This window comes from Pleurodeles waltl, chromosome 2_2 (genome assembly GCF_031143425.1).
Source record: "Pleurodeles waltl isolate 20211129_DDA chromosome 2_2, aPleWal1.hap1.20221129, whole genome shotgun sequence".
Lineage (NCBI taxonomy): Eukaryota > Metazoa > Chordata > Amphibia > Caudata > Salamandridae > Pleurodeles > Pleurodeles waltl.
Genome location: NC_090439.1, coordinates 50,605,614 through 50,627,080, shown reverse-complemented (window position 1 = coordinate 50,627,080; position 21,467 = coordinate 50,605,614). Strand labels below are relative to the sequence as shown.

Sequence of the window (21,467 nt, the reverse complement as noted above, 5' to 3'; positions counted from 1 at the left end):
AGCTGAAAAATTCGATTAAAAAAATCAAAATTCAGTTATGCTCTACCAGTTTTCTTTTTGTGGCAGAAACTATGCACCTATATTTCAGGGTCACACTAGTATGGCCCACCTCTACGTTAAGAACTACAGTCAGCGTTGCATTATAAAACCCTTAAAATCCACAACGCCAGCAATAATATTAAGTCACAAAAAAGTGCATTTGCTACGCCTTTCTTCAATTCATTGTAGATGAGGTTAGACCTATCCTAGTTGTGCAATGAAGAAAGAAAGAAAAACGGACGGACCAATGTATGAGGTGTGAAACATGTCGCATTTGCTAAACCCACTTGGCCGCCTTCTTCAGGATTAATACCCAAGGAAAGAAAAATGTGCATTGCAAGTTATTAATCCTTTGTGGACCAGAAAACACAAAAAATATGTTATTCTGATGTGTCAGTTCAAAAAAGGGAACACGCCAGCAGGAAAACAGCTTTAGGCTTTTTCAGACACATCATTTGCGAACTGGACACTGATGCCAAGAAACAATCTCTAATGCCGGACTAACATAATGATTTGCACTCAGGGAAACAAGGTGGAACAAAAGTCGTGCTTGCTTGATTTTAAAACGCATTCCACTGGTGTTTAATGAATTGCTACAACCTTCATTCGCAGTCCATCCTTGTGAAGCTAATAGCACATAATGCTGCCAACATCAGTGGGTGCATTATCTAATCCAGTAACTACAGCCACTAAGGAAAGCAGCTTTAGCTAAACGCAGGCAGATATGAAATTGCTGCATGGGCTTTTTCACGGGTGAGTAATTTTTATGACAATATCTCTTCTGCATCCTATTCTGCTTGAAAGGTGTCATCTTGCATATTTAATTTTTTTTTCTCGACACTATATTTCCATGCTAGGATTTGAAAGGTGCAGTTTAAATATTGTGAAATATAGTAGGTGTGTGGGATATTTTGTTTGCATGCAATTTACATTAACTTTTATATTGCATCTGAATTCTATGATGTGCTGAGATTGTGGAACATGGGAATATCGTCCACAGAAACGACTTGGTCTAGACTCGAGGAAGGAAATGCAATACACACGAGCAGACAAAATGTAAAATTTACAAAAGGTAAAAGTTCAAATTTTACAAATTTAAAGCTATCACTGCACTGCATTAGGTGTATAACACAATATTTGATTCACCTTCGTCTCATGCCATAAACAATGCCTTAATAATAATGAGGGCACAAGCTAGCACCAGAGAACGAGCTTTAAGATCCCATGAAGTATATCCAACAGGTAAATATCGACCAGCACCAAGCAGCTCGTAGTTCTGTATGTGCATGAGATTCAGAATGATCTAAAGCGCTCATCAATTGATCAAAATCCACTCACGTACCTGATTGTGGACTTTGTTTGGGTATTTTGGCTTCTGCTTCAGGGCTGGAGGTGGTGCGCAGTCGCTGATTGGCTGAGGCATTAACACTGCTAGGAACAGCGACAGAAACATTCTTGCGGGGCTTCATATCCTGCAGCCACATAGGCGACGCCTCGAAGGCCTGCATGCGCCTAGTGTGGATGTTGGCATTTACTTTGAGAAACGCCTGGGCCTTGTATTCCTGGAGGTCCCCATAGTTGGCATCGGTCACCCGGCACTCGTAGAGCCCTTCATCCTTTTTCCTCACTTTAGATATCTGCAACTTGTGGGAGATATCATTGCCTTGGACTTTCACTGTCTGTAAATGTGCCACGAGAAAATATTTTTCATGAAAAGTCAAGTTTTGAGATAGTAAATGTTGCTACAAGTTAATCCCCAGTTACAGTGCATTTAAAATACTTTTGCAGTGAATTTATTTATTTCACTTTCATATAATACGACGACTCTCAGTTCTGAAACATGCTGTTTTCATGCAATCCGCTTCAAGGGCTATACAGATGTTAAAGAGACTGAACACAATGCATAGGCCTTAGCTGGTGGCAAGAGCCTATAATGAGGGAGAGGGACTTTAACAACCGGTATAACTCAAGGCAAAAGTGCAATAAGACTGGGAGAACATTACATGCACTGAGGATAAAACAAATTGAAAAAGGCCAAACAGAAAGACAAATACTGGAATGTTGGAGCAGCAGGCCTATAGCAGCCATGACCGGCCCTGAGCCACACCATTGTCTTCAGTGGAGCTCTCAACAAATAAATAATTGAAACAGTGTTCTTATACCCCTGTAAATAAGCTTCAGCAATAAAATACTATACAAGTACTCGAAGAGCCATGCAATTAAACATGGTGTACTTCCCCAGTCTCCACACTTGAACTTAGAAAGACCAAAAATCTAATTGAAGAACACATTGATTTGTTCAATACAGAATTTATTCAACCTCTCAAAAGAGTAAAAGAGGCCATGTTTTATTAAAAAATTAGTGTTATCGATAATGGATCTTGCATGATTAGATAATTTGAAAATATACATGCTGTCTGCATATGAGAAATATTAGCCCATATCAAAATTCTCTTATGATGTCACAGTTCCTCCAATGCAACTTATATTCCTAGATCTGACAAAGTTAGTCAGCTTGTTCAAGTTATTACCCAGACAATGCATATTTAAAAACAAATAGGAGCTGTGGCAAAAGGTTTTTTGTAGCCCTCCACTGGCTTTGCTGATCGTAGGATTGACTAATAAAAAGCCTGTCCAGTCATCAATCAGTGTCATGCCTCTTTCTTCCATCAACCTACACTTCCTGGTTTTTTCCAGTTTGACAGGTTCTTATTCATTTTGTCACTGTTTTCCTATTTTTTCTTTTCCTTCTCCTTTCTCCCTTTCTTGCGTCTTGCTCTGGGTCAAAGTCTGATGATAAAAAATGTCCTGGACACCAAAAATAAGTGCTGGAACCCACCACTTGCAACTGCTGAAACAAATTAAGTAACAAAAGCACAAAAATAAACAAACAAACAAACAAACAAATAGCGACACAAATTGCAAATAGGAATATACTCATAGTAAATCGCTGTTACGAAAAACCTGACTTTTTTTGCACTGTTTCTGCCAAGAGTGCGTTTGTCTAAAACTTCACACAATTATGTGTGTAGAAAGAGACTTACTTCCCATGAAGTGCTGTTTAAGCTTATGATTGTTTGCTATTCAAAAAGGTATTTACAAGTAATATCTTTATAAGTGTGGAGTTTCTGCAGATAAAAAGGTAGTTCTTTTATGTGCAGAGACTCCATACTTGTAAAAATACTACTCGTAAATCCCTTTGTAAATAGCAATCAGAAACGTACACAAAAGTGTAAGTTTACATTTGTGAATCAGTCCCAGTGTATTTTAACTGGTGGTTTTCGTAGATAGCCTGCTAGCAACTTTGAGGATAAATTGAAGAAGGGTTTAGTAAATGGGCAGACTTATGAGGTGACAGGTACCCATAGTGGCAAAGGACATCTGATTCGTGCTCAGAAACTTCTTTTTAGACTTTTTTTCGACTGTAGTGGCGAGCATTGTGATGTCAGAACCCAACTCTTGTAGGTTATTACAGTAGAATTGTGATGCTACACAATAACCTTACTGCATCCAAGAAGTAATGTTACAATTGCAATGTAATAAGAAACGGCTTAAAATAGTATTATTGAGTCCCCATGTATTCTGTACTAAAGAAGAAAGACCAAATTAACTTTAATAGAACTAGGTGCTCAAGTAATTGCGTTCAAGTTAGTAATGTTTCATTGGTTTGAAAGACAGTTAATGTTTTCTGGAAGTGCTCCGAAAGGAAATTCATCTAAATTGTTTATGGAGAATGGATCTCCAAAGGCTGCATTCTTAACCCCTGGGGCCTGAATCCAACCAGAAGTCACTCAAAGACATCACAAGTGACTGATTATTATAGTATATCTGATGAGTGGTGATGTCATAAATACAGGTAGTAATTTAAATAAAGGAGCATTATTGTAAATAAACAGAATTTGGCAGGACACTAGGGCTTCCGTTTCTACGCTGACATTTGCATTTATAAGGAAATGGATCTACATGGTAGCTTGTATCAGCTTAAGTGTACTGAAAGTAACGTATGGCTCATAATGTCCAGTCCCTCAAAGGTGCATACCCATAAAAAGGCATAAAATCAATCAAAATGCGCGAACGGTCGATGTGTACCTCTTTCGAATGCTGTATGACTTTGTGGCATCAATTAAAATATGAGACCGGCCCAGTCCAACATTTTCCAGCAGAACTGCAGCACTCGAGGTTGATCACTAACAGTTTCCGCATGACTGTTTCAAAGATTAAAAAGAAGAACTTCCTGCTGCTGGCACTATGTTCCATTCTATATCTATGTATACACATCAGGCACAGAGAGAGCGTTCTCAGGCTAACCTAGCATGGCAAAGGAGATGCCAAACGAAAACAAATTTCTGAAGGGAAAAAACGAAGTGCACTTGACTCACTTGATCATGTGCTTTAGCAGTGCAGGTTTCCTTATTAAAGTAATTATTTGACCAACATTTTTCATTTGAAAATAGAGTTCGACTCGAAATAGGGTAGTCTTGTCAAAGAAGTGCACACAAGACTGATACATGTTTTACTTGTTTGATGTTTAGATAAATGTGAGTGTTGTTTTTAGGTCTTGGTAGAACAGTGAAAAAGCATAAAAGACAGGTAAGCAATCCAACAGCACGTGACAAAAAGTTTCAACAGCGAAAGACGTAAAAAGCGTGAAAGAGAGCGCTAGAGAGAGAGCAAGAGAGAGAGTGTAAGACAGAAAAGAGGGAGGAGAATGTGTTTGTGTGTGCAGGCATGAAGAGAAAGAGATAGAAAAGGTACATCGAGTAAGATAAATAGAAAGAAAGAAGGGTAGGAGAGAAGGAGCAATAATGAGAAATAAAGAACAACTGCTCAGGTGGGAATAGGAGAAATGAACAGAGACAAAAGAATGAGCGAGACAGACAAGAGGACGGAAGATAGAGAGAGGGGGAAACAGAAAACGAGGGAAAGAACGATTTCATGCATAGCAAATGATGGTGACCCTAAACTACTCCTGCGAGAGTCTTCAACCAAAATATTTTGACAAAAAAATGCTCTAGTGTTTAGCATTGTCATGTCAGAAGTCATTTCTAATAGACCTTAACAGTAGAGTTGAGAAGTTATTATAACATACTGGTGTAATTCTCTTATTGTATCTGAGGAGTTATGTCACATCTGCAATGTGATGAGAAACGGCTTAGAAAGGGTATTATTTAGTTCCCTTGTGTTTGTACCAAGGAAGGAAGATCAACTGGACTTTATCAGGACAAGATCCTCAAGTAGTTCAGTTCCATTTAAAGCAGGTAAACACAAAAATCCTGATTCAAAAAGTTATACTTACACTTTTGTTCAGAGACCCCTCAGTGGTAAAAATGCTACTAGTAAAATACTTTTCTGAATAGCAAACATCATAAACTTAGTCAAAGAGTGTAAGTTTACCCTTCCGAATCAGGCCCAAGGTGTACTAGAGTGCAACACATTAAAAGGAAAACAACTGAAAATCTTCTTTTGAAGCAACCAGCAGGTGCCTTCCAGTTAATAATGGTGAATTGATTTGACGGCAATTGCCCTAGATCTATGCTGTATAGCAAGTTTTTCTGCAAATCTTAATCAGGACAATTTGGTTCAGTATGAGCTGGAACACGTTTCCTTGCTGAGTAGTGAACTACAACATGATATTTGAAGGAACTCTCCACCTTCAGGACAGTTACTCCATATGCTGTTTGCAGCACAGTGTACCTGCCATGGCAATCTCTACACACATGAATGAGTTGCATTTTCTGATGCTGGTGTTACATGTGATAAGGTATCAGATGCTTCTGTTACATACATTATAATGCTTTTTGAGGTGTAACTCAACATCGCCACCTCTGATTTAGACTGGGTTGATTTTCAATATTTTTAATTCACAGCATGCCACTACTGATGTTATTCATCCCTGAAGGTTTTTTTGTGTCCCTGCTAGGTGGATGGAACCACTGGCTTTGGCATTTAAGATTAATACATAGCACTTTCTGCAGACTGGGAATGGGCCAGAGACTATTTTTGCCAATTTTTTCTGTCCTTGTAAACTTGTATGGTAGTGCTCGAGTACAGGACTCTCAATGTAGCAAACAATATTGATTTTTTATTCAAATTTGGAAGTACCACCAAGAGGTGTTCTAGGTCTACTAAGTTAAAGGCTTGGAAGATATCAAGGAATGTGGCATAACGAGGTAGTTGCTACTTCTGGCAGAATTTATTAAATGTTTGCTATAGAATAGATATCTGACCCACTGTTTATTGCTCTTTCGTGAAACCAATATGTAGTGGGCTCAATATTTGCTTTTTAGCCAACCAGAGTCCCACAAGATAATCTTTGACAATGACTCTTTGTTGAAATCAATTTGATGTATGTATGAATAGGTGTTGATGTATATTTGCCACTTTCTTAGACAGCTACAAAATGGGTAGTTTTCCTAGGTTTTGGACCACAGGCACGACTATAACCTTATTTATAAATGTAAGTCAATTATTAAAATAAAAGTATGCTCATAGATACTACTAAACACTATTTGGATTTGTGCACTTTAACAACAGGTATTGCAGATCTTTCATAGAACTGACAAGACTGTAATGCTAGCTTCAATAATCACCAGTCGATGGTAAACTGCGAGTTGAAGGCAATCACTGAACATACTGTACAAGTCATATTGTACAGAGTGAGCGGGCAAGTGTGAACATCCAGTTTTTTTTTTTTAAAGGAACCAAATAATTTAAGTCACAGCACAATGTTCTAAATGTACTGGCTGAAAAGTTCTAGTAATGAAGATTAATTCATGAAATTTTTCTGAACTGAACATTTTGGCAGAGTAGCTTAATTTCCCAGCAGCAGTAAATTATAAATGTAGCTATGGAGAAATGATGTGTCACTTCAACTAAGTATTTTCGTAGATAGAAGGACTTCAAATTACTCAGCCCACTGAGCAGTGAAAGAAGTTTCCAGTCACATAGCCTATTGGGATTCTTTCATCTGTCCATAATGGGCCCTTCCTAGTCCCTTCCTCTTTATTCCAAACCATGGTGTTAAGTTCCATACAAGTTTTGTCTCTACCACTGTCTTGTGCAGCATTGCTTTACAGCTTGGATAGTAAACGTTTTATTCTCTCTTTTACAAACAGACTAGCCACCACTGTCAGATGCAAAAAATTAAATCCAAGTTACATCTTTTCCCCTCTCACCTATCCAATGTTGGATGAGAGAATAGCCTGGGCGATGGTTATAAGTTCTTAAGAAAATAAAAAATGATGTCTTCAGCCAGACTGATTCATATGAATAAAACTGGTATTAACAGGTAAGATGAGCTAAGGATTAATGGGTCCAGAATGTATACCACATTATGATCACAGTGCTTTTGGACCTCTTTTCCATGTAGGTTGGACGTTTTTTGAATTTCAGAACTGCCCACACTGTCAAACACAGAAGAAGAACTATGACACTGACTGTCCTGCTGCAGAAGAAAGCCACTTGCAGAGAACTGCTGCAAGAGACAATGCAAGAAAACTAGAGCATACTTTTAAGCCTCTTTTCGAAGTTGATTGCTCATGTTTGGACACTGCAAGAAAACCAGATTGTGCTTTTAGGCTTCTTTTCAATGTTTGGATTTTGAACCATACAACACTAAAAGGCAGAAAGTAGGGAATTTCTCATGGACTGGCCGCTGCAGAGGCAAGCTACCACAGAGATCAGGTGGCATGGAACAAGGCAAGAGAGCCAGGAGTGACTGGAGTGAAAAAATACAAAAAACATACAAAGGTTAGAAAAGGAAAATTAGCATGTTTTGAATGGAATCACTATACATTATGCCAGCAGTCCTCGTGCATAGAGGAGAACATTGTTGGCAACAGTGCTCTGTGCACAAGCAAAGTACTGTTGTCCAGAGTGAGCTCAATCAATGGCTAACAGAAAGCATCTCTATATATGCATATCTACATATTTTGTAAACATTTTAATTGAATCTAAAAGGTGTTGACTAACACACCTGCTCCAGTTAAATATATGTTTCACAATCACCATAAACCATTTGTTTTAGAGTTACATAGTCTTGGATGAATGAAACACTCATGCTTTAACACTTTGCTCTTTCAGTGTTGTGAAATGTGGGTCCTGATAAAATGCAACAGAAAAGGATGATGAACGGAGTGCTAAACAATGCAAGCACTCACCCCCAGTCACAGATCTGAGTTTAATCCATAATTCTTTGGCTCACCATGCCGCTGCAGTTTGGATCCAGCCATATGTAAACTAATCTTGACCCTGTTCCTCATGGGAATAGTTCAGCCCAAACTGCCCAGCCAGGTCCTCCCGGGACCAGAAACAAGCATCGAAGGACCGGTTTCAAGGTATCACCCTTCATCAGCCAGGCTAGCTTGAATCCAACAGCACAGTGAGCACGGAACCCACGTCTGTGCATACCCTTTCCACTTAGGGCAACTTTAGCAACAAAAAAGGATGATGGATGGAGTGCTGAACAATGCAAACACTCACCCCAGTCACAGATCTGGGTTTAATTCATCGTTCTTTTGCTCACGATGCCACCCCAGTTTGGACGGAGCCATTTGCAAATTAGTCTTCACCCTGTTCCTCATCACAGTCCAGCCTGAACTGCCAAGCCAGGTCCTCCCTGGACTTGAGACAAGCATCCTGGGACCGGTTTCAGGGCACCCTTCATCAGCCAGGCTAGCTTGAATCCAGTGGCACAGTGAGCAAGGGACCCACGTCTGGGCATACCCTTCCCATTTAGGGCAGTAAATAAAATCCCTTGCATATGTTCAAATATGGAATGAGGCATCTCAATCTTAACCAGTTGCTATATGAACATAAATAACATACTAGATCTGGCATGACGTTGTTCAAAGCCAGTTTTTGTTTGAAGCAATACAACTGCATTCAATACCGACATTATTATTTTATGAGATAATTGTGCGCAAAATAATCCCGCCATGAGAAATGATTACGAAAAATTGTCTTTATGAAAGATATGTTGATAATTGAAATATAATTGACTAGATTTTCAATGGAAATCTTGGCTTTGTGGCTTCAATATTTCTTCAGTGAGGTTTGAGAATTAGTTTGATTTTGATGCAGGACTATGAGAAAGAGTGAACTCTGACTTACAGGGAATACATATCATAAAAGTGGTGATGTACAAAGATGGTCTGCAATATAGAGCTTGAGTATAAGTACCGATTTATCCTACGACAGCTGGTACTGCTGCAATTGAGGTAGAAACTTTCTTTACCCTTTCACCTAAAATGAACAGCCATCATGTTCACTCTTCAAAGATAAAATACTGTTAGTGTCAAAGAGCTTGGCAGTGTCTTCGAAGTACCCAGGACATTATAGCTAATTTTTTGTAGGCAGTTCACATTGAGTTCATCATACTATTAAAAAGGCAGGGATTCTATGCTAATCTTTTGTCTCTTGAAGAGCCGATAAATTGTATTTGGCCTTGCTAATACTCATTGTCCCTGGCTATATATACACTCCTCACTCTGCATCAAAATGTATTTTTAGCCCGCTATGCTGTCTGCTTGGCTTTGTCACTGATTATAGCTTACCCTATATTGTGCTTTCTCTCTAGCTACATTTGTCTTTCGTTGGTAGTCTAACCCATTGGAAAAGAGTTTTGTCTAATCAACACAAACCATACCTGGACAAATATCCAGTAATCACTGTTATGTGGCAGTAACATTTTAATTTGTTTCTCCAAATAAAGTTGGTAAGCATAATATATCAGCTTCGCTTTTACATACACAATCCAGATGCAGGTTGCTGTCTCTTACAAGGTTCAGCTCTTAATTTTAGTTTGGTTTCGACAAACTACATCAAATAAAAAAATTTACATAATCAAGCCAGTTGGTCCTTTAACGAAATAAGATCCAATTAAAAATACATACACAGTTGTGTTCCCATTTGGATAAAATTCCTTTAAACGTGCAGATACCTTAATTTCATTCACCTCAGGCATTGATACACAGAAGTTAAAATAATGATTTAGTCAAGCTTATGTTTGCTATTTCAACATAAAAACACATCCATATGTCCTATCATCTTTACTACTTTGAGTAACCACATTATCTAATTTCCTGTTGTAAAACCGGGTTAGAGGAAAATGGGCAACACACTTTGATCTAATCCTTTCAAATCCACTCAGAATACCAGACTCTATTGCCTTCTTCGTTCTCAGTCCTGTCCAAATCTTCTGCAAAGTCTAGCTAATGCCGATATTTATCAAAGTCCATGTTATAGAAAGTGTTCCAATCTACTCCAATCGAAATGTGAGACGTTTATGCCCCACACTTAGAGTAATATTTTGAGAAATTATATTGTTTGGGGACATTTTCTCATAGGTGTTATGCATTAATATATCTATGTTCAATTACTCTAATAACTTAAGAAAGTTTTACAATCTATGTTGTTTTAAAATGCATATAAAAGCAGGATTAAAATTTGCTAAATTAGGGCATGTTATCACCTAGGTATGTTACAGATAGGATTTCCCAATTAATGTTCTAAAATAAACAAGGTGGTTGGATGTTTGATGAATAACCATAGCATGGCCACCAATATACTTACCAATGTCCTCATTAAGCAGGAAGTAATATTATGCAGTTTTGATTACCAAAACAGCTAATAAATTATTATTAAAACTTAGCAAAGCCAAGCCTATGGGATAAAACTCTAACAGATATGTAAGTAGGGAGCACTTGACAATGCTGAAGCAATGGCCGTGACTGCTGCTGGGGCCCAATACAGCATACTTCTTTCTTCCTTTTTCTCTTTCTCTCTCACCCGTGTTGGATTGAAACTTTCATTTATGGCCTAAATGTTCTCTTAGATATGCAGGTTTATATACCCTCTCGCTGATAAGACTATCTTAGAAAAATCATTCCTCAGAGTCTGTATAGAGCTCCAGTGTTGCAGTTCCAGAATTGCTGGTGCTTTGACTCAATTGATGGTCTATCTGTTAGAAGAGCTCATTCTATTTGATATTCCATTCTGTCATAATGCTTACTATAGGAGATGGATTTATTTTGCCAATAAACAGATTTTAGAGGTTGTCATGTTGCTGGTTAAATAAATAACTGATGCTGATGACAAGGGACTTTTGGCTCCCTTGAGAAACTGTACTGTGAATGTGCATATTAACAGCAACCAAGTGCAATGCATAGCACTATCAGGCCCAGTCAAGAAAGTATCTAACAATTAATTTACTCATGTTTAGTACAGGACACATTTAAGTCAGTACTCGGGGATTATGGCCTGGAAAATGATTTAACCTGCCTGCTAATCAAGCCCTTGTTCATGGAATGTTGCTTCGGTGAATTCAATTGACTCTTTTGTGGATTAGCTGGGTGTTAGAAATGGGGTCTTTGATTGGCAGGCAGGCTACCCCCTGTTCAAGCAAGGACCCTCACTGTAGTCAGGGTAAAGGACAATCACCCTCAGAAAACCCCTGCTCGCCCCCTTGGTAGCTTGGCACAAGAAGGCAGGCTTAACTTCCAAAGCAAGGTGTGAAGGATTTATGCCAAAACACACAGTAACTCAGTGAAAACACTACAAAATGACACAACACAGTTTTAGAAAAAAAGATAATAATTATCTAAACAATACAAGACCAAAATGACAAAAATCCAACATACACAAGTCAAGTTATGAATTTAAAAAGCAAATGAGTCTTAAATCCTTTAGAAAACATTGAGAATGTTGTTAGCATATAACAGTACCTGGGTAGCATCAAAATAAAGCCGCACGGGCGAGTATGCATCAAAAAAGGGCAGCAATGCGTCGATTTCTCACCCGCGGGCAAGAGCGTGCGTCGTTCCTCCTCCGGTCGGGTTGGCGTGTATCGTTTCTTCTCTTCCGCAAGAGAGCAATGCGCCGGTACAGATGGGACCCTCAGGTCCGGGAAGGATGTGCATTGATTTTCCATGGCCACTGATGTTTACGTTGAAATACGGTCACACAGTGTCAAGAAACCCCGCTGCGTGGGGCTTGCATCATTAACAGCAGCTTCTGCAGGTGTTGCGTATCGTTTCTCCAGCCACGTTGCGTCGATCTTCTAGCCGTGATGCAGGTGGGGCATAGATTTCAGCTGCAAAGCCGGCGGCGCATTGTTTATCAGCAGCAATAAGGAAGATGCGTCAAAAATTTCCCTGCACAGCGGTCAGTGTGTGGATTCTCAGTTCTTGGCTGCCAGCTTCACCTCTAAAGGACCCAGGGACTGGATAGGGCACCACTTGGTAGGGCAGGAGTCTCAGCAGAGAGTCCAGGTGCTGGCAGGGGAAGTCTTTGATAGCCTTGAGACTTCAACAACAGGAGGGAAGCTCGGGCCAAGCCCCTCGAGATTCTTCTTAAGCAGGAATGCACAACAAAGTCCAGTCTTTTTCCCCTTTCACAGGCAGAAGCAGCAACTGCAGGATAGCCCAACAAAGCACAATCACAGGCAGGGGCAGCACTTCTCCTCAGCTCTTCTCCTTGGCAGAGGTTCATCTTGATTCCAGAAGTGATTTGCTTTTCAGGGGGTTTGGGAGCTCTTCTTATACCCCTTTCTGCCTATGAAGTAGGCCTACTTCAAAGATAAGTCTCTGTTGTTTTCAAGATCCTGCCTTGCCGGACCAGGCCCCAGACACACACCAGAGGGGTTGAAGACTGCATTGTGTAAAGGCAGGAACAGACCTTTCAGGTGTGAGTAACCACTCTCCTCCCTCCTAGCACAGATAGCTCATCAGGATATGAAGGCTACACCCCAGCTCCCTTTGTGTCACTGTCTAGAGAGAGGTGCAAACAGCCCAACCATCAAACTAACCTAGTCAGGGAATCCAAAAAAAAGGCAGAGTCACAGAATGGTTTTAGCAAGAAAATGCCTACTTTCTAAAACTGGCATTTTCAAATAAACAATCTAAAAACCAACTTCACTAAAAGATGTATTTTTAAATTTTGAGTTCAGAGACCCCAAACTCCAAATGTCAGTCTGCTCCCAAAGGGAATCTGCACTTTAATCAGATTTAAGACAGTCCCCATGTTAACCTAAGAAAGAGATAGGCCTTGCAATAGTGAAAAACAAATTTGGCAAAATTTCATTGTCAGGACAGGTAAAACACATAAGTGCATGTCCCACCTTTAACATACTCTGCACCCTGCCCATAGGGACTGCCTTCGGGGTAAGACCAGGCAAGCGGGAAGCGGGTACACTTGCCAAGTTGAATTAGCAGTTTAAAACTGCACTTACAGACGCTGCAGTGGCAGGTGTGAGCCATGTTTACAGAGCTACTAATGTGGGTGGCACAACCAGTTCTGCAGGCCCACTAGTAGCATTTTATTTACAAGCCCTGGGTACCTCTAGTGCACTTTACTAGGGACTTACTAGTAGATCAAATATGCCAATCATGGATAATCCAATGTACACATTTAGTTTATACCGGGAACACTTACTCTTTAGCACTGGTCATCAGTGGTAAAGTGTCCAGAGCAAACAAAACCGCAAACACAGAGTCCAGCACACAGAAACAACCTGGGAAGTAGAGGCATAAAGTTAGGGAAGACCACGCCAATGATGCCAAGTCTAACACTGGGCATTTGTTGAATGTAAGGACTACAGTGGATCACAGTGACGTGCAAGAGTCTGAAGAAAGTGCTAAGCCTTTACCATGGTATAACTTGAGGATAGAGCTGAGAAGCTTGCATTTAATTATCACCTCCAGTGGGAAGTGGGAATGAGTAACGCAACGCAGTTTACCTATGAGTCTGATGTGGTCATTCCGCTCTGTTTAAGCACATGCTAGCTATCTAGTTTTGAAGCCTTTGCAATATGTTGATTGGCTTGCTGGTCTGATATTAATGATTTTGGAATATTCTAGGTGCTCTAGCACAATAGCTATCGTCAGCTTGGCTCTGTGTATCATATAGAGCAAAAGAAGCTTCTAGTGGAGCAAACTGATACTCTTTGCCACTGCATTAATTTTGAGAAATGAAAGGAAATTTGAATTTGCAAGTGCTTCTCATGTTCTTTATAGTCTCAGTAGCAGAAGGGTGTGACCTAGAATGAGGGGCAAGTGAACTGCAGGTGAGATGAAGAGAACATCCTCCTAAAGCCATGTCCTCAGTTGTAACTCCTTTAATATGCTGGAAGGTTCCTTTCACCCAGAAAAGCACATGAATCGGGCAATATATAATGCTGCTCTGGTTTGTTGGTTTATTTTCCTGTTGGGAGTGGATTTGGGTATTATTCTGATAGATCCAGAGGTTCACCTTACATTGCTTTAGGAGCTGAGCCGAAGGGCACATATAAATGTTCCAAATAGGGCACAACAAATGGTAGCATAGATGATGTCCACAAGGTAAAATGTGGGAGAATGATTTGCATGATTACATGCAGACTTCTTAGCTCCATTTGAGTTAAGAAGCTACCCAGAAGGGAAGTATTAAAGAAGTAAGTGCATCAGAAAAGGAGCTGGACATGGCACTTAAGGCATATTTGAGGCTTTGTTTTAAGTACAACAGATGCTAGCTACAGCTTTGTCATTCTAATGAACAGTGAAAATGAAGAATGAAGTAGTGAACGAATAAGGGGGTAAAATTACGATGAAAGCGCTGTGTTGTGAAAAACGGAGTCCCAAACTTTTGTGACCTTTCTACACACAAAAAATGTCTTTGCAGTGCTCTTGGAATACAACAGTTGTGTTTTCAGGGTATCCATATTGATTTTCTCCTGGTAACTATGTAAATCTTAGAATGAGTACATTTGAATTATGTAACCAAACAGTCGTTTCTTCAGAAAATAAAACTCCCACACTCCACCATCACTTTAGAAGTAATCCCTCCACTTCCCTTCAATAAAAACAAATGTACTCTGGAAAATACAGAGATTTTATAGTATTTTGAAGGCTCCAATACTGAAACTGAATAAACCATACAGAAGTATTTATCCTGAAATTTTCATAGTTAGATACATAAAAGCTGTAGTAAATTTGGCAGAGAATATACTTCATCTTCAGAATTTCCATTAGGCACAGCAACTTTAGTGTTACCTGGCAGAATTTGTATTAATTTTATTTTATAAAGCAGTGGCCTCAATTTGAAAAAAATACGTCTGCGCCTTCTTTCAGCATAAGGACATATACGTTTACGTTTCAATAATCTTTTGAAAGTGGCACCCTAGAAAGTTTGTGTACACCCACAAAGTCACATATTTATGGATAGTCACACATTTTTCCATGGTCAATTACAACTGTAGTCCTAACGGGGCATTTAACTACATCGAGGAAAGAAGTAATTCTGTGTCCAGAGTGGGAATGGGGGAAAACACAGACTGAAAATCATACTAGTGAAATTGAAAGGTTGTTGATTTTTTTTGTTAAATGTAAATACGGTTCAACGGGCTGCATGAATCGGTTTTTAATCTTGAAATAAAATTTACCGATGACCAAACAAGGATACTAATACCCTACGCCAACACACAACACAAGCTCAACACACATGACACATGATAACTGTAAAGACACCAACACAGAACGTACAGCTCGCAATATGACACACACAACAAACACGTACAATGCACACAAAACATGCGTTTTAAAAATGAAAAGTAAAAAAATCTAGAATATGTTCAAATACAAGGGTATTTCTTTGTACAAACTAGTTAAGTTATACATATTAGCGCACTCCCAATAAACACAGCTATAATTGTTTTTTAAAAAGTAACACCTGACATCTTCCAGTACAGTGGCAGTAGGTTCAATGTGCAACTACAATGTATATAGATGAAAGTTTACTAAGGACCTAAAGTTTGTGAATCATCCATGCACCATCCATGCACTAAATGGGTCAAAGACGTTGATTTTCAATGGAACACAATAAAAACCAGCAGACCAGTGAGACAGCAATGAACCTAAATGTCGAACATATCGCTACGGTGATTTAATTTTAAAAGTAAGATAGAAATGCAATTAAAAGTATGTTGTATAAAACTCGCAGAGGAAAAAGTAAACCTCTGTAGAACCAAAAAGCCCTCTTTATTTTAAACGAATGGATTTGGACAATTTTAACCATGCTATCAAGAGCAGTACTAAACATACACACAAAAAGAAGATCTTACATAATGAGACAATGAATTTATGAACTCTTAGTTCCAAGAAATATTTTGAATTTTGTACATATATGGGGGGAGAACAGAGCCAAGGAATAAACAAAATTATATTTTGAGCAATGAAGGTAGTGGGCAGTATACTGCTTATTGCCTCTGATGACTGAATGAATGGGCACACCAAGAAGGTGGACTAAGATCATGTGACATCTATACTCACTTGACTGAACGTGCACAGCAAGAAGATGTATTATGGTAACTTGTCTTTAATGGGCAAAACAGACAGTAATGAGATATGAGATGCAAAATGCATGCCTGGTCATGTGTTTAATAATCCTGATTTGGTTGCAGCGCACTGAAACTCGGAAGGTCATTGATACAACCTTAATCCCAGTGTTTAACATCCATTTTAGAGTACAAGGCTTCCTGTTGCATTAAATCCAAAACATGAAAGGGATCTCATTTTCGGAAACTACCACTATTGCGAGTCATTTAATTCTAGTAAATGATCAGGCCAAGTGAACTATTATTTTTTGGCATTATCTTCATTGGTCCTAGACATACTATGCTTTTTTGTAATAAGTGCAGTGCCAGTGGCTTGAGAGGCGCTGTGCCAGTGGCTTTGGGTGGGCCACAGATGGTTTTAGTGTAAATGACAGTGGCACGAACGGCATGTTCTAGGAAGGTTGCATCTTGTCTTGCCCCTTGTTGCATAGATGCCACTAGACCCGAATTTGGCGAGAAACTCACGATTTTTTAAACTACAAATGTTTTTAGCTGTTTCCCACATGAAAGTGCCTCTGTTTAAATAGTAGTCAATGAGGAAAATACATTCCAGCTTTTTTTTTCAAAATCTCCCACTTTTCTGTTCTAAAACATTGGCATGTGTGCTTTTTGCTATGACTCAAACAGTTACATTTTATTCGAGTTAAGAAACGAAAACATGCCATCTGATACCCATGTAGAGAAGGAATGCTTGAGTGTAACCAGTGTTTAGGAATTAAACAAGGAATTGTGTTTATTTCCTGAATCGAATCTAAGCTTAGCCGGAAATTTCGTAGCTAAATTGATCTGTACAGTTCGCCTTAATACAGCGACCTCAGAAGCTTGGTAGTTTATAGTGAATCTAATTTTCCCCTGTGCAAATAGTAGCAATGTAACGCCATTTTGAAAGGCTGCTCAAATTGCGGTGCCTCTCGGTCAGCCAATAGGTGGTAGTATTGTGTGTGCGAAGTGGTTCCATTTTTGGGTCAAGGTGTGCAACATACGAGCTGAAGGTCGAGACTATCAGCGCATCAGGAAGCTTTGTTATGATTTTCTATTTACTTAATAATGCAGACACTGGGGGAAGACCCACTATGGGCAGACAGCAAGCCACCCTCATCTGGGCACCTCGCGCAGCCTCCGCGCACAACTCGAAAACAAGGAGTCTGGTCATACGTACGCTGATCTTGGTACCGTCGTTTTCCAGGTCTCTCTCGGTTTCTGGCACCAGCTCCACCTGTTGGAAAAAAAGGGCATGCTCTGAAAACAGAGGCAGGTCCAAGAAATATAGAAATTCACGAAATTCACCGGTGAGCTTAGCCACAGCAATCCTGTGTGTATAGTGCGCCATCTATAGCCCAAACAGCGAACCGATGCCCATGGCACATGATGAGACATGCCCGGCTGTGCATTTAAATTCTGTCAACATGCCTGCAGACACACAGCATTGCATCACTAGACTTAATTTGGCACAGTGTCTCTGCTCGTAACGGTGGCATTTAATCATGTGCGAACGTAAAACGCAAGGATTATAATTGCTAGGTTTATTACAGTCCCTGTCCCTCCCTGCACACACACACTTCAGTGGAAAGTAGGTGCTTTATTCTCTGTTTAAGACGCCCTGCTGTCTGTGAGTTGTCAGTTATAAATCCTGTGTTTTTTCGTTATTAACAGCTAATGTGTGACACTACAACTCAGCGCCTAAAATGAGTTTGCTTGTTGTTGTTTTTTTTTCCTTTTTTTTGCCTCTGGACTTTGGCGGGGCGCAGTTTTTATGCGCTGAATGTGAGCTTTGGCCACGTGATGCGTGCGCAAAATTCAGTTCCCTTAATAAGAATCATGCATGTTATGCTGTTGAGCTGTCACATTGGACTTCGCGTAATCCGCCGGGTGTGGGGACAAGCTAGTAACGCACTAGATGTGACTTGGTGCACCTGCACGATGGCGATTGAAGTGTTGGAGGTACACTGTGCTAGGAGAGACTTTTGGTACCTGAGTGCCTGTGACCTCCGACGCGCTCTCCTGGTCCTCGAGAGCTCGCAAGAACCACCACTGGATCTCCAAGTACACGGATGAAGAGCCGCTCTGGAAAGCACACGACATCTCCACATTCTGCCCTTCAATTACCGTGAGGTTCCTTGGTAACTCCGTAAATTTCGCTGCAAGAAAGTAAAATCCTTACAAAATGTGCATATATGTCCGTTACTTTCTCTCTTGTTGTACCGTCATGCCCCACCTTTTCTTCCACACCCCATACTTTTATTTATTTTCCTGCCGTCTCTCGTTTATTTTTCCTTCCTTTCCTTCTTTCTTTCGCTCTTTCTTTTTTCTTTCCTCTCTCTCAGGGCGGTCACCCCTCCCTCCTTCTCTTGTTATTCATTGTTTTTTTCCTTTTCTAATTCTTCCTCTTGGATAGCCTTCTGTGCCGCAGCCAATTCCCCCTCCCTCCGTCGTGTTTCTGTCTTTAAATCCGACCTTCTCATTTTCCCTATATTTTCCACCCGTGGATCCCAAATTTGCTTGCTCCCCTCCTTCCTCAATTCAGTCATCCCACCAGGCCTTCATTCGTTCGTCAGTGAAACATTTTCCCTAGATCAAATTTTCCCTTCTCCATCTGTCACCATATCAGTCCTCCCCTCTTGATCTCTACCGTATATTCATGAGCCCTTGTTGCTCTGCTCCATTTCTACATTCTATAATCACTTCCTAGACCTAGACCATTCTTTTCTTCTTATTGTGCATTATTTCTTCCTGCTATCTTTCTTTCCAAAAACACACATTTATGCCTTGTTTCTTTCCACAGCGAGTTCCCCTGCTCTTTACACACTTCTTGTAAGATGAATTCAGATCACGTTCTAGGAACAGTCTCATTTCCTATCGGTACCTCTCTTAGTCTGTCTTCCTCTCAACACTCGTCTATTCCTCCTACTCTCTGTTCTGATGGCCATTTTTTCCTCCCCCTTCACGCATCGACATTCTTTTTCTTTGCACGTCTCTCCCCGTCTTCATTTCCCTCCACCATTCGTTTCTGGTGTCTGTCTCACAGACCCCATTTCTTGCACACAGCCTGATGTACAACCTACTGTCATGCCTGTTTTCTTCCCCACCATAGATTAGTTTTCCTATAACGCTCCAGAGCCTTTCCCCACGGTCGTTACTTGTCCCATAGTGCGCAGAACCGCTTTGTTTGCTTAGATGATGTTAAAGAAAAGTGCGCGACCGATGGCTCCCCTGGGAGGTTAAAGTTGTTTATAATTAGATTCGAATCCGGTCTGGAGCAATGCAGCAGTTCGGGGCCGCTGATGGACTCGGGGCTGAGTCTCAGTGATTTATGGAAGGGGAAGATTTGAAACGATTAAACGGCCTTCAGTTTATTAAATGCGATGTTTGGTGTAAAGGCAGGCTAGAAACAGCGTTTTAGGGATGACCACCGGAAGCAAATTGTTTTTAATCATATACTTGACTCACGCAACCCCTCTTTCTATAAATCCTCAATTCTTATACGTGTAGCAGGGCCATTGAGCGTGTTTATAATGCCAGTACCTTTCCACACGTTACCAGTCAAATAACAAACCGTGCACCCTCTCCCCCAATCAAGCCTGACATGTTGCTGCCAGAGACCTTACCTTGAGAAGAAAGTCCTAGTTGGATGCACGACGCCAAAAAGTAAAGGAATCCAGCTGAAGCCAGAGAGACCCCCATCCTTCCAGAGGGGAAGATAAAGTCACATCGGAGGAAGGGTCTCGCGCCACTGCGCGGCAAGCAGCCCGGGGTCTGGGACAGCCCTAGCGGAGCCAGAGCAGGCATCCCGCCCGACAGAACGGCATCTTCTCAGATGGACAGGGGGCAGGGGCTCCTTGCTATGGGAATTAGGCTCGGGCTTCTCGGAGGGGGAGGCAGGGATGGCGCCCGGCTTCGCTTAGGTCCGGTGCGCACTGGGCGCTTCTCCCGCCTCGTCCGCTGAGAGCTGCAGGCAGCACGCTCACCGCCAGCGCGCGCTGCTCCGGACGCTGCGCCTTGTGCCTCTTCTGCGCGCGCCGGGCGGGGGAGCTGGAGGGGCGGCGCTCCGGCAGCCCGCTACTGCATCAACCTGTCCCTCTAATGGCTACGATCATGCATTTAACCCTCCGCCTGCTGCCCCGCAGCGGCTTCGAAACATTTCTGTTTGTTTATTCTTCGTACTTGTCTGCTCCCTGTGGAGCACGTCTTCTCAGATGCCCGGGCTTCTGCCTCGCAGGTCCCAGCCTCTCCAACAGTCTGAGGGTGATGCTGTGCAGTTCTGAACTGCAGGTGCCCGCTCTCAGAGGAGGGGCAGGGAAGCGCGCGTTGCATGAGGACCGACAGTGGACTCCCACATGCACGGAGAGAGCCCGGCCCCCTTGTCAGGATTCCCGTGTGAACGCCCCCTGAGAGAAGCCTGTAGCTGTTAGAGACATCCGCGACGCAGGTTGCACTGTGCTCACTTAGGTTGTGGGGATGCAGCCGCCTCAACATTCCAGAGATTGCGCCAAAATTGATATTTATATTTGAAATATTGGAGATTGGGATTTAACCTTTCGGGTACACAGTCCGATGGCCAAGTTTATGCGAGCGCCACAGAATTAACAATTTTTATGAGACGGATTGTATTGTAAGCAGTACTCATTTTTGTGTCTCTTATATTGCATTTTTCACCCAAAGGCATTGTTGACACGCATCGGTCATAGATCCACAAGAGCAGCCATCGATGCACAAAGGCGGGAACGCACCAGATTCCAAAGACCCAATGATTATGTAGTGAGTATTAATAATTCTGAGGTTTTCAACGCAATACTTAATCGTTTCTATCCAGACACCGTCCCCCACAAAATTTGATTCCACTTTTATTTCATTTAGGAAAAATACTTTTCCCCACAGCCCCTGATGAAAAATATGCTGAAAAAATCACTGTCTGGGCCTTCCGAAGCACTGCGCAAGCCCCTCAGAAAACAAGTAAACACATCAGCTTGATTGCACAAGCATCTTCACATAAAAATAAACAAGCATGACTGAATAGTAGCTAGTTAAAATTTATCAGACGAAGAACCACAGCTCTGCAACAGCC

The 21,467-nt window shown here is 41.0% G+C and overlaps 1 protein-coding gene across 3 annotated transcripts in view; it reads right to left on the bottom strand.

Moving 5' to 3' along the window:
- VSTM2A (V-set and transmembrane domain containing 2A) overlaps window positions 1–20,849 on the bottom strand; it is a 99,443-nt gene extending 78,594 nt beyond the window's left edge. For 2 of the 3 annotated variants that reach the window (XM_069219449.1, XM_069219448.1), the window contains exons 1-4: window positions 20,011–20,849; window positions 18,377–18,543; window positions 17,565–17,621; window positions 1,382–1,718 (exon numbers count right to left, since the gene is read on the bottom strand). In XM_069219449.1, coding sequence (XP_069075550.1) covers window positions 1,382–1,718; window positions 17,565–17,621; window positions 18,377–18,543; window positions 20,011–20,191 — 742 coding nt within the window. In that variant the 5' untranslated portion in view covers window positions 20,192–20,849. The remainder of the gene's footprint in view (window positions 1–1,381; window positions 1,719–17,564; window positions 17,622–18,376; window positions 18,544–20,010) is intronic. The other variant, XM_069219450.1, reaches the window with a different exon arrangement.
- Window positions 20,850–21,467: the final 618 nt, after the last annotated feature.